This window comes from Pogona vitticeps, chromosome 5, assembly GCF_051106095.1.
Source record: "Pogona vitticeps strain Pit_001003342236 chromosome 5, PviZW2.1, whole genome shotgun sequence".
NCBI lineage: Eukaryota > Metazoa > Chordata > Lepidosauria > Squamata > Agamidae > Pogona > Pogona vitticeps.
This window is the reverse complement of record NC_135787.1, coordinates 122,285,788-122,300,478: the sequence shown is the minus strand read 5'-3', so window position 1 is coordinate 122,300,478 and position 14,691 is coordinate 122,285,788. Positions and strand designations below refer to the sequence as shown.

General features: G+C 37.6%; 1 protein-coding gene across 5 annotated transcripts in view; it reads right to left on the bottom strand.

The window, feature by feature from the left end:
* Positions 1-14,691, bottom strand: part of TAFA5 (TAFA chemokine like family member 5) — a 418,878-nt gene that overhangs the window by 59,485 nt on the left and 344,702 nt on the right. For 2 of the 5 annotated variants that reach the window (XM_078394396.1, XM_078394397.1), the window contains exon 4: positions 2,345-2,391. The exons of the other annotated variants lie outside the window; for them this stretch is intronic. In XM_078394396.1, the coding sequence (XP_078250522.1) occupies positions 2,345-2,391 (47 nt within the window). The remainder of the gene's footprint in view (positions 1-2,344; positions 2,392-14,691) is intronic. 5 annotated transcript variants of the gene reach the window in all.

Genomic DNA, 14,691 nt, shown 5'->3' with positions numbered 1-14,691 from the left:
AATGTCAAATAAGACAAGTAAAAATTCTAAACTAAGGAAACTCCACCCACTCCTAACCATAGGTGGACCATCTCACTGAGATGATGTTCTAGTCTCACTAGCAAACTTTGCATTAAGGGCTGTGAGGCACCTTATCTTGAGCTGTACTTTTTAAGTTGACGATTTAAGTTATTGTGTGGCTAACATATGTCCCTGAGAACAAAGATTCAGACTGCTCAGTGCAAGAGCAGATTCTGTTGCTAGACAGCACTGTCCTTTCATGAGCACCTAGGCCCAAAAGTCTATGCATCTGTCTGGAAAGATCAGCTAGACTGCAAGGAGTAGTAAACCATGGTGATGTTTCCCATTGAACCCCTTTGCTAAAGCGAAAATGGCAGATCCATAGTAGCTACATATTAGTGCAGAATCTCTTGAAATCATTAACACTCAATCCTGCTGCAGTTCCTAATCTGATCAAAGCACTATTGTTATCACCTATCAATCAGTTATGGAGTGATTCTGAATGTTCTTTCTTTACACTCAAGCCTAGACTTCTGTTCTTAGACAAGAAGAAAGAAGATCTAATTCTTTCTTCTATATGATTGACAGCGGTATCTTTTACCTTGTTTTTTTGAGATTTACCCTGACACCACAAATCCTCATACTTTCCCCTTATGTTCAGACAGAGCATTTATGAGGAAAAGGCTGCTCTCTCTACTTGCAAACTTTTCATGTCTCACAGCAATTCTTCCAGAAGCCAAAGCAACACACTATGCAGCCTTTATGGCTGGCAGCTGTCTTCTCATCATTCATTTTCTGGGACAGTTTTCATCATTTTCCAATGATTTGCCATTCATTTTTTTCCTTCTCAAGAAAAATCAGTTTGCAGAAAAGTCCTGACCTACTTCCCAGGTTAGTACTTTGCAAATAGCTCAACTAAATAATCCAGTAATACACACCATGCCCTCTCACTACTACTCAAACTAATCTAGTTTCTCAGCCAGTTCTACTGGAAAAATAGCAGCCTGTTCTTCAGCAGAACAGAACCAGGTTTACAAGGAAAACAGTTCCCTAGTATATTTGTCCACTCTCCAACAATCATTTATGTCTTGTGAGAAGTAGTTGTTTGGTGTGTGTGTGTATGTGCATGTGCACGTGACACATGTCCTTTGCAAATTAGGTTATTGAACAAAACATCATATGAAATAATATACAATTTTTTCTTATATATATACGATATAATGCATGCACCCATACATGCAGAGGGACTGCCAGTAATACAAGGAAACAGATTTTACATCTGGCATGGAGTTCAATCTCAAGGTGACTTGTTTATAGAGATATGGCCACGATGAAAGCTACAGCACATTTACAAGACTACAGTAACTGCTAGCAGAGCAGACACAAGGAAAATGCTACCCCTTTTGACACAGAGTGATATATTAACAGTAGGGTACAGATAACAGAATTTTGGTACAAACCTCCAGCACAGAACATGACCTACCTAGGTTTTGATTTGAGTCGCTTTTACAAATTCAAATACATAGTACTCTATCATGGTCAGAATTTGGAGAGCAGATTCTCTAAGAATGTTCAATTTCAGTTACACAATAACACAAAGATATGTGTTGGATATTGCAATATCCTATGTTTTTTTCAGAGTAGCTGGACCATTTCTTTCCATAACATTCACCATGGTGCAGACACAGCTGAACTTGTCCCTCTTATGTGTTATTAGACACTACGAGAAAAGAGTAAGTAAATAGGTAATAGAGCTATCAGGCTGCAAAAACTGGAGTTGATTCATGTACTATTGGCAAGAAAGACTGAAAGGTATGACAACTGTACTCAATGTTGGAAAGAAAACAAGCAACAGTATACTAACTAGGCTACTCTCCTTGTAATAAATTTGATCTTGGTTCAGGCTGGAACCAACCCTGAAAGCAAGCCAGATAAAACCAAAATGAACAGGACATGGCTCTGCCCAAATTTGTTAATATACATTTCCAGCTGGTTTAATGCTTTGCCTTTATCAATTTCAGTCTGAAAAATCTCTCCTCTATACAGAATCAGAGAGAATGAAACTATGAACATTTCTCACTATTTAAAAGAGATAAGCTTCCTGAAATATTGGCTTGTCATTTTAAAAAGAAGCTCGGTTGAAGAAACTTGTATGTTTTAAACAGGTAATAACAAATATGCGTAGTTTCATTTTGTCTGATTCTGTAATGTAATCATTTCTCTGCTCTTGCAATTTGTTATTAGCTTCTTTGTGCAAGTTATGAATACCAGTCTTTTCATGATGGGGCCTTTAATTTTCAAGTGTAACATGAATTCCAACATTTTTTCATTATTTTTTCCTTACCTCCAAATGCAATTATATTCAGAGTAGTTTTTGTCACCATAGTCATGCTGGAAAAAAAGAGAAACATGACCAGTGTACAGAAGAAGAAGAAGAAGAAACCTAATTTTATCGAGTGTCTTTCTAGTTCCCACAATCTCTTAAAAAAATAATCATTAGGAAGACCTAAATCTCTATTGCATCACCAAGAGGCATGACCCTGGTTTCCAAAGCAGAAATTTGCCTGCTCCTTAATATTCTAGGGTACCAAGCCACCATTTTTCTTCTCTTAGCATTAAGGCTGGTTGAAACCTGGCTTCCAGAGATACTCATTCCTGTCAAAGAAAGCAATTTCCATTTCCTTTCTGAACTTATTGTGTTGGAGGAGCTGTGCCTCTTGGGCAGAGCTGGGCAAAATGCCCGCTGCAGTTATCTATAAAGCCTCTCCCAGGGCTCCTTGTAGCTCTTTTAAACGTTATTAAAGAGCCGCTCTATCAGGAACTCTGCGCTCTATTATTAATTGAAGTGCCCTGCCTTCTCTCTTGCTGTTATTGTGCTAAACCTCATGTCACCCTTATTTATTTAGTTTTTCCAGCTCTGTTGTCCTGTGTACTGACATATGCTCAGGGAGAAAAGAGAATGATCCAGTTGGAATTTGTGGGCTGCAGTTCTGCCTTCTTTTATGCATGATAACTACATTTCCTGCTCCCCCCCCCCTCTTATAACATTCCAGCATTTCAAATAAGATGCACAGGTCGATGTTAGAGGAAATGGCAGCCATTCCAGGCATATTAACCCAACAACAAGAGGAAGAAAAGGGTGAGGAATTCAGATTTTAGGAACAAAGGTGAAACTGAAGGCTATTGATCGCCTTCGTGAATACATGCTATTGATAGCCTCACTCTAAACCTCCTCTCCCCAAGAAAAGTTACTGGGAATCCAGCACAGACTGGAAAAAGGAGGTGTGAGGAAGATCAACCACAGGTTTGTAAGGGACAGTTAGGCATTTTTCACTTACATCCACCCTATTTTTTTAGATATAGGAAACTGGCTCCATCCAAGGTAGTTTAGACCTCTGTTCACTTCCCTGGACCTCTTCTGCTTTAAAGATTTTTTTTTAAACCTGAGGTAAAAGAAAAGGATGTAACTGGATGGCGGATGAACTTCTTCGATTGGGCTAACCTTCTCTATCTCTATATAACTGTAGACTTCTACTTCTGAGTTGTTTTAACACATCTGTGCTTCACTGAGAACTGATTTTAGAACCACATGAATCATAAGTATCTGCCTAACACTACATAAAATTTCAAATTCATCTCTTTCATATGGTTTTCTATGATTTTAGAGGCATTGCTTCCAGCAGAACATGGAAACACTAAGGACTGATGCTGAGGCATACAAGAGATGGTGGGCCAAAAGATAGGCCAAAAGAAAGAAAACAGCAACAAAACAATCCAATTCTCAAGATTCACAACATTTTTGGGAGAGATGGGGGTCTTTTAGAGTATCATCTCATTAACTCTTTGTTTCTTTGTTCGTCAATGAGCATTCTTTGTGTTAAAAAAAGAGTGTAAAAACCATCCTGTACACTGGGAGATGACAAATTCTGCAATAAACATAGGAATGAACACATTACCATTTAGTTATGAGGTATCACAGAAATTTGCTTTAGCCTCTTCAGGCCAGGGTTATTGATGTGATGGAGGGACTTAGGGGGAGGAAGGACTGGCCTGGGGAGGAAGGTGTAATCAACTGAACCTCACCCCCCCTTTCTAGCATTTTAAAACTATTTTATTATTTATTCGTTCTTATTCTATGGACCAAACTGGCCATTTATCTCAGATATTCAGGGCCTAAATCACTTCACTTTCCAGTTCCATAGAAGAAACTATCTGCCATGGATTATTTTTGTGTTAGGTTAAATTTATTTTACACACATGGCAAACACACAGATTTTATTTTAATGTGATAGGAAGAGACATAAATTTGTGGGAGGAGTTCTTAGAATTGAGAGGGAGGAGTTCTCAGCCACCATGCCATAGTTAGGCAAGCAACCGCAACAAAAATAACAAAAACAAATTAGATGAGAATTCAGTTTCCACAAATAAGAATTTCCATCCCTTGGTAAGATATCTGTTCATTATCCTCCTCCTGCAACACCAGCTTTCTCAACCTAACACATCCTCCTATGCTGTTTGCTCAAACTGGAAACTTTCTTAAAGCTTTTGCTATGAAATAAATTGCTGTGTATGAATTAGTGTATGCATAATTTAGACCAGGAAAAAATGAGTGGAAAGGGTGCAATAGCCTCCTATATTTCACTGTGCACTGATTGCATCTGCTCTGATTATCATTATCATTATCATTATCATTATCATTATCATTATCATTATCATTATTATTATTATTATTATTATTATTATTATTATTATTATTATTATTATTATTATTATTATTATTATTATTATTATTTAAGGGAGAAGCAAACTGAGTAATACATTATCCATCTCAAAGCATCTTATCTACTTGTGAAAGAGCATACAGTATGCATGGTCACCCATGTACAGAAAATCTGTCCTCTTTGTGCTTGTGTATACACACATAAATATCTCTCACGAACAATGTTCACTCGACTATCACCACCAGACCAACCCATCCAGATCTAGCCTCCTTCCCTATGCACACTTTCTCTTTGTTTATCTCAATTTCTTCCCATCCCACTTGCTCAGCAAAATAGGAAAGAAAATACTACTGCAAAAGACACACATTACAACATATCTCACAAATCATTATAGATCTGAATGTAACAACATTAATTGTCCAGTCTTCTCAGTTTCCCACATTTCCCTCTGTTTCTGTCAGGTAAAGAGGCTCTAATCTATGTGAATATTGGTACATTCCATTTCTTACTGATACTTGAAAACTGGCGATGTTCCTTTAAACTACTGTGAGCATCTTCCACATAGTAATTACTACTGACACTGGATAATTTGAACTTTGCATTTCATAATTATCTGTATAGTGAGAATACATGTAGTAATTTGTTTCTTCATGAGCATATAGATGGAGTCAAGCGGCTTCTATGTTTTACAATCTTGTAGCTGAGTGTGATTCTGTGTTTCAATTACTGGATAAGCTTTCACCAGTTCAGAATTTTTAGAACTCTAAATAAAGGTCTACGAAACCTTTTCCATCAAAATATGTAAACAATGAGCTACTCTCTTTATTCTGCAATGATCATATAAATGAAAAGGGACAGCACTTTAACAATAATCCTGTAATTATGTGCAAAATCATGTCCAGTAAATTGGATTTATTTTTTTGCACAAATACAAGAATACTAGCCATCCAATAACTGGTCAGATTAACCACCTAGGGGGATGTTTGTGAGTGAACCTGCAACTTTCATTAGCTTTAGTTTTAATTTTATGAACAAGAATGATAAAGTCATATAACATCAATAAAACTAGTTTTTATTTTTCTTGAGCTTTCATGTGTCAAAACACACCTCAGATGAATACAGTGGTTGTGTCTCTGGCAGTTTAAAACTAGATATTTAACTGATAATAAACTGATAATTAAAGAATAACTGGTAATAACCAACTGATAAATAAATATTTTAAATCAATCAGTCACTCAAAAGGGAACAATTAACTCCATCACAATGGTGCTAATTAGGGTCTGACTGGGTAACAAAGATTTAGATGATTAGATTAGTTCCTATGATGTCACAGGAAACCACTGTTTGTGTTTAAGCATAGAGAGAGTATGCTAAACCTGCTGATGTATCCCCCTTTTGAATTCTGTCCTTGAAGTTTTATTATTCAGGGACTGCTATTCTGAGATCAGAGAAGGAGTGTCCAGAAAGTGTGAAGTGTTCGTTCACTTGTTTCTAGATATTTCTATTCCTGGTGTATGTTTGGTGTCTATTTAATTTTGTGCCAACAAAGTTTACACTCCCCCAAGAGATACAGCCACTCTGTTCAACTAAAGAAGTGTGCTATGACACATGAAAGCTTATGAATAATAATAATAGAAAAATTTAGCAAGGCTGTGTATTAGATTATCTACTGCAAAAGGGCACCTTGGAACCTTAAGGGGGGGATGAAAAGTTTGAAATTAAATTAAAATAAGGATTGATTGTGCCAGGTGATGACATCATCACTATTTATGTGGTGCAGTTGTGCCAACTGGATTTCAGCCAATGCTTATACAAGAGGGAGAGCTGCTACCTTTTCTATTCACAGACTATGTTCTTGCTATTCTATCTCTCATTCTCTCTGGTTTTGTATTTCATGCAGGTACAGAAGTGATGACTCTGTACCCAATCTCTTAACATGGTATGAACATATGAGAGAATGCAATAGTACTTACAGATGTACTGTACACACTCATAGCAAATGTTTCTGCTTATCTATCCATAGTCGTAAACATGCAGACTTGGTTAAATAAGAAAGAGCTGTGGCTTACAAGATGAGCTTTGTTGACACATAACTAATTTCTCCAAAGGAATAACATAACAATCCTGTGGAAAGCACACAAATCAGACAATAAGCCAGTTAAGAACAGGGAAGCAAACCCCTCTGCATTTTTTATTTGCCCACAAAATAATAATACATAACCATACAGTCATGTAGAGTATTTTCTTAACAATCCTTACATAAATCTGAGAGATGGGTTAATATTGTTATCCTCATCTTGCAGTTGGTGAAGAAAGCATCATTGTTAGGGATTATCAGTTGTTTATTGCGGCAAACATTTTTTGTATGCTTAAGCTTAGTTCCAGGGTCAAAACCTGTTTGCCATCACTGGGGTATAGAATGTGTTTGTCTGTTTGTTTAATGGCATTTCTACATAAGTGGTCTGCTTGCTAGGGCTCCAAAGTGATGTACAATGAAATCACAACATAAAAACAAGACAGAATCAAACGTGCTTTAAAATTGGACTAAAAACAATTTTAAAAAGCAAAAGCCTGACAAACTAATAAAAGTTTTGACAGTGTGTCAAAATGAAATGAAATGAAATAATCACTAACAACAATCTATCCTCATTTCCCTCCTGGGGAAGATAATCATATCAAAAGAGCCAAATTGCATAGATAGGATGGTAATACAGGCTTTTAAGTTGTCTTGCCACTCTCTTACCATTATGTGTGTTATTTCCACTAACACCTCTCATTTACTGCTCTTTGCACCACAGTGAATAGTCCTTGAAGCCCAAGAACAGATTTTCAGACAGCAGAAGGAGCTCTGGAATAAAGGGGGAAAGTAGGGAAGTGGAAAGTCCTATTTCCTGTACATAAACGGTATTTCTTTCACAGATGGAAATTTAATAAGCAAAAGTCACAGCATTCTTCTCATAGATTAGAAGAATCATTTTGCTGGGTGTACCATATTGTTGCTTACACTTCTTCCTCCTGTTGAAATACAGAACACTATTCATATCACTGGTCTGAAAAAATAAATGTGATGAACTCAGGGTCGATTGCAGAATTTTACTTTTTTTGTTTCTGTCACAATTCTGTTCAGGGTCCCAGCCGATCAATCATGCCCTTCTAGACGCTAGAAGCCAACTGCCTCCAACTTGAGGACTTCCACTTGCTTTGGATTAAAATTTATTTCAACCCTAATCAACATGGTCAAGAATCAAAGATGATGGAAGATGCAGGCCAAACAATCTGCAGATAACCAGACCTGGGGAAGCCACTACAGTCTCTGATGGGACTCAAGACAGTCAATTCTCCCTCCCACCATTATCTATTTTCTTTTCCAACACTTGGCATTTTGTGGCTGTATAAGTTTTTTCCACGCGTCACCTTTGCTAATGCTTGTGCAGACCTTAGATTTACCTGAACATTTAGTGACTTGTGTTTTTATCTCCTTTTCCAATTGGCTATAATTAAAATGAGCAGCATCTTATTCCACTTTCACTGAGCAGAAAGTCCTGACAGATTAGTAACATGGGATCCTTTCACTTTTGCACATGTCTTTTCATGTCTGCTGCTTCTTCAAGGTCCACCTTTGTGCAAGTGGAATGATCCCCATTACTACACAATAGAATAGAATAAAACTTTATTACGATCTAAGACCAGCCACAAATAAAACATCAAAATATATAAATATAGAGGTATACAAAAATATTGGGATCATATTCAAATACTTGGTTTTGAGGTGAACAACAACAGCATCAAAACATCTCCCCTAAAGCAATTCCAGAATTTCTAGCAAACCATGTTCTAACTACAGAGGCTCATTCACTTTTAGGGTCCTTTTTCTAACGCCCATTGCAGCAGTAATAGGCAACCCTATGTGTAAGAATGGGATTGGAGTCAGACAGCAGCACGTGCATACATTGTTGCTCTGTACAACTGGGAAATCGGCCAATCAGAGGGGAGACAAGTTCTTCACGTACATCCTTCACGATTTTAATTTGACCAGTTTCCAGTCCTAGTTTTATGTTGGCGATATCTCTAGGGACTCCTGACATTGCCCTCAGGAATTTTGATTGCACACATTCTAGGGTTGCAATATTTGGGAAGGGAACAATTTAATGGCAGGGGGAATGTAATGCCCTCCTTTGTTCTCATAAATTGTAATATTGCAGCAGAACTTCTCTGGACATTTAATGCCACATAATCACCATGTGCTTTCCTAGAGCTGTTAGATTGGAAAACACCTAAATATTTAAATCAATGGATCTGATCAATTCTATGCTGATTTATCATCCATGTTTGCATTATTGGCCTTTTGGCAAAAGACATGATTTTTGTTTTTTGAAAATTAATTATCAGATCTTCCTGCTCACAATATATAGACAGCCTTCGCAAAGCTCTTCTGAGCCCAATTAGGGTCCTAGAGATGACAGCTGCATCATCAGCATACAGTAATGTTGTTATATGCCTCCCTGCGATTTTAGGGGGATGAAAGTGGATATTTTTTAACTGGTCCACCATAGAATCAATGTAAAAGTTAAACAAAAGTGGAGCCAGAAGGCAGCCTTGTTTGACTCCTTTTTGGGTTTGAATGGCATTAGCAAGATGGCCCTAACCACTACATCTTACCTTAAGAGGGGTATTTCCATAGAGAGCCTGAATAGGTTCAAGCAGATGCCTGTCAGTATTAGAAGCCTCTAGTTTTTTCCATAATTTGACCCTTGATATTGAGTCAAAAGCTGCCTTGAGATCTATGAAAGCTACATGGAGTGAGGTTGCTTTATCAGAGGTATATTTTTTGATAAGATGTTGTAATACCGAGCATTGGTCAATGGTAGATCGACCTGCCCTGAAGCCTGCCTGCTCTTCTGCAAGTACAGTGGACCCTCGACTTACAGACGGCTCGACTTACAGACTTTTCGAGTTACAGACTTCTCTGGCTGCAAAATTTAGATTCGACTTGCAGCCAGAGAATCGACTTACAGACCAGAAAAAACCCAAAATGGAATAAAAATAGAATAAAAACCACTGGTTATGGGATTAATCGGTTTTCAGTGCATTGTAGGTCAATGGAGATTCGACTTACAGACTTTTCGACTTGCAGCCACCATTCCAATACGGATTAATTCCTTAAGTAGAGGGTCCACTGTATCTTATCCTGTTCCAGCCAATCTTTGAATTTCCAATATAAATGCCTGGTATATAATTTACAGATTGTGCTAATGAGACTAATAGGCCTGTAATTTGCAGGGTCATCTCTCTTTCCCTTCTTAAAAATGGGGACTATGATAGCAAATCCCCAGTTTTCTGGAATTCGGTCAGTGGCATCAAGATACATGAATAGCGATGCTAGAACTGGAGCCCAAAATTCTAGATTATTTCTGACCGGCTCTGGAGGAATCAGATCATCTCCAGGGGCTTTACCCATTTTCATCTGGGCTATTAAATTGTGTATTTCAGAAGTTGACACAGGTGACCATAGTGGAACACCTTCAAGCATGCTATTCCATCTCAACTGGGCCTCATCTGCATCTTTATATAAATCTTGAAAGTGTTTCTCCCATGTCTCTGGGTGGATATAACAATCTGGGAGTGTAAGCCCAGAGGTTGGAGAGATCTTTATCAGCCGCCAGAACAGAGTCAAGTCCTTAGATTTTTAGATCCCCATTACTACACAATTGGGCTTTCTACTTAGCAGAAGTTCAATAGGATACCGATGGGTGGGCATGAAGTCCATGCCCAAATAACAGCAATCAAGTTGTGACAACTTTTTCTTTTGCCCTTGTGGAAATACTCCAGCCCATTCCTTGTTCAAGCCGGAGTTTCTGTGATTCTGAATCTCTGTGAGGAAAAAAAAGTCCTACAAATGGAGATTGCTCTGACTTGTGGGGATTAAATCAATCCATTTGCCATTTCCAGCCCAAAGAATGCTTGAAAAAGAGAACTGGAAAGCACCTATTTTTAACTTTTGCAGTGACATCACTGCAGTAATAGGGAAAATTTTTAAAACATGAAGGGAGTATGGAGCTTTTATCACCTATTATCTGTAAATCTCCCAGGAGATCAGAGGAGGATTATGTCCAGCTGCTACTCTCTGACAATATCCCTTATATTACGAGACAAGTGGCCAAATTCTGTGCGGCAGCAATGGTTATTTGTAATCAAATGTTTGGGTAGGTGATTTTAGATGGGTATGTTTTTAATATAACTCTGTCTGAGGTTTTACTTATATTAAGGATACATGATGTTATTAACTGGAAAGAAGGGGTTGTTTTATCATGTTTTAATGGAATTTTATTACCTTGACTGACTTTACCAAACTATAATTATATGTATCTGTTTTATACTGATTTGGTTTTACTGGTCTTTGACCGTAATAAAGTATTCATTCATTCATGAAGGGATGCAAAGGTCATGTAACTTCCTACATAAGAACCACACTTTGTACTGAAGCCTTTTTTTACAGCTTAGTGACCACTCTCAGAGCTGCCCCCCAGCACATCAGTGATTGCTAAGTGTAGAAAAAGTCTTGTGCTTCAGTGAAGGAAGGAGTCCATCTGTCAGTCTCCTTCTCCTTTGGCACTAGCTCAGCATCTTCCTTACCCTTACCCTCCCCTCTCTTTCAGTCACATATTCTATTTTTTTAAAAAATATCTATTAACATTTTAACCACTAGAAATGTAAGATTTAGCACAAGTAATGATCTCCTCAAAGTTCCCTTTTTCATTTCCATTTCAGAAAATATCAAAGGTTCCTTCAGCGTCACTCCTTGATTTAATAAAATGAAGAATACAATAGTCTAGCAATGGTGTGCTACATTTCCAATATAAAAACAGCCAAAGATGGAAGGAAACATTTGTAGCTGATACTAAGGTACTTAGAAGGTCTGATTACTTCAGAATAGACACCTGCAATGGTCGTAAGAACATGATTTCTGCTGAATCCTTCCAACTGGGTGCTGCAGTTAATGTAGGTCTTGTGGATGTTACTTCAGCTCCTGTTTGTCCCTTTATAATGGATACTTCCCAATCTGTGAAGCCTAACAGGGTCATTGGAGTGGTGAAACTAACTCATCACATTTGTACTAGACTCCTGCCCTCTTTGAAATGGCAACGGTGACACATGCCTTGGTTACATTATCTTTGGATTGCTGCCACATGGAGCTGTGTTTGATGATGGTTCTGAAACTTCAGCTGGTACAAAATGCTGTAACCAGACTGCAACTGGGAACACGTAACTGATCTGTTACAGCAGCTTCACTTGCTACCAATCCATTTTCAAAGCCAGTTCAAAGTGTTGACTATGCCTACAAAGTTTTATATGGCTTTGGTCCAGGCTATTTGGTGGACTATCTTATATACACTTCCTTGGGTTTTAAAATAATCTGGGGAGGCTCTTCTCTCAGTCCTGTCACTTTTACAGGTATGTTTGATAGAGGTCCAACAGCTGGCCTTCTTGGTGGTAGCCCCCAGTTTATGGAATGCCCTCCCTAATGAGGAATATATACTCATTGTTTATTTAAGTTAATATATACTCATTGTTCACTTAAGTTGGCACTGGATTTTAAATCACCGATCACAATGGCTATAACAATAAACAATAAATAAGAGCAGTACTACTGTGTGTCCTATTGACCATGCAAGAACAACAATAAAGAATTAAAATGTGGTGATTCAGCCACAGTTTTATTTCTCGTGGTACATCATTTTATAAACCGTCTCAGCAGTGTTCTGGGAACCAAGCCAAACTACTTTCTCTCTCTCTAAATGAACATGACTTCCAAGACTGTTCTTTCTGTATGTTAAAAGTAGCCTTGATATCCACAGTGAGCAAATATTTTAAAAATAATCACGAATGGTCTTGCAAATGTAGTTATAATTTAATTGACCACTGATAAAATGTACCATGTCAGCAATTTATAGGTGCATTCATGTTCTTTCACCTTAAGTATGCTTCTCAATGGTCCACTCTAATAGATTCAACCTTGGCTTAACAAGCCAAGTCATAAACAGGCATTTTGACCCCATACCATGACATCTTCCAACAAGTCCCAACTGAACCAGGAAGTCTCTTAATAAACAACCTAGCTTCAGAATAAGTCAGAATGTTACACTAATTTCAAAGTCTGATTTGCTTTGTACCCTTAAAAATGATGGTTTCCCGATTCAAACAAAACAGAGAGCTATGGGAGACTTCTAGAGGTGAGATTTTCAGAATTCTGGGACTTCAAGTCTTTTTTTTTATTTCTGTATTTTAGAATGTGTTCTTATTATTTTTGCTTTAAGATTTGTACACCACCAAGAGCACAAATTTGCTAGATGGGCAATATAAAAATTTAATAAATAAATAAATAAGTCACTAAAATCCTCCGGGCAGACTTCCATGACTGGCAGATGAGAAACCAGAAGGCAAAAGGGATATCTCTCTACCATCATATTGGCTGGGAAGCACTTGTATTGGGTAGAAAGAGCCAATATAAGTGCTTCCCAGCAGAAAGGAATTCTGAAAATCCCATCCCTAGAGACCTCATGGCACAATCATGAAGGGAGTTATGAAGGGTTTGTGTTCTGAATAACAGGTCTCTTGCGCCAAGAGATGACTGGCTAAAGTGGGCACTGTATCACAAGGGCCATACCAGTGAGACCTATTCCTCTTTATTAGCTCAGGAAAAACTGAGATTTCTTCTATTTAAAATAGCTGCTCCTTTTCTTGCAAGGTTGACTCCATCTTAGATACAGTATCATGATCTATGTCTGAATGTTTGAGGATATTTTCTAGCAGCAATCAGCTTTTAATGTAAAGAAATGCTACTGTTCTTTTTTTAAAAAAATATGTCAAAATGTACATCAAGAGAAAATAATCAACCATGTTAGTCTGGATTGATTTCACAGCATCATTGTTTCTGGTAATGGGATGCTGGTTGATTCTATGAATTCCAAATTATGCTTAGATAACTGGGAGAAGGGCTTGTTCCTTTTTAATGTTTTCCGCTGAAGGGAGAAAGTCAAACAAAACAATAATCTTTAATGGTTTCCTTGGCTAAATTACTCAATCTGGTACTGGTGGTCTGCAAAAATGTACATTTTAATTACATTCTGAATTACATTTTAATAGTTTTATTTTATTCCCTGCCTACCCTAATTTATCAGATGCTTCAAAGCACATTTGTTTTTCTATTTGGCCAGCATTTAGTTTCCATTGGAGTCTGTTTCTAATGATGGTGGACATTATTGTTGCTTATATATATTTATCCCCTTGTTTTGCACCTGCATAGTTCCCTGTGTCAGCACAGCTCTAGAGCTACGCTTGGTTAGCTAAATAAATTCCCTATGCTTGCCGTGTAGCTGCAGTGGGTAGAACATATCTTTTGTCTCGACTCTGCAAAGACAGCAACTATCTATTCTTTTTCTTGTTTACAAGAGAGCTGGTATCACACACAGGCCTAATGCAATCACACTGAGTTAAATTATAGATTAAATTACTCTAATATGCATAAACTTTAAAACAAGGAAAATTAGAAACTGCAGGTCATGGACAGTGGTAGCAAAGTAAACAATGGTTTGTAGGGGAAAATGCAGTGAGAAAGCCAGGGATGTTGACAAATCCAACCCTGGAGAAAGACCTCTCCCAAATAAAGCATCTGCTTACTTTTTAGATGACCACAGTTTAACATTATATATAAATCACAGTCTGTTGTTATTCTGAAGTATATTTAATGGAAGCAAGCTACCTTTATAACCCATTGTTGGAAGCTGGCTATTCCCACAGTTTAAACTAAGGGTATCACATGACAAGCTGTTGTTAGTCTGAAACTGAAATAAAAATTGCTGAACTCTACACCCATGCTGAAGGAGAAATGTACAAACTTGAAACCCGCTGTAGCTTTTGAAAAATCACATCACCTTTTCTTCATTTTTCCTTGAAATGATCTTCCAAGGAG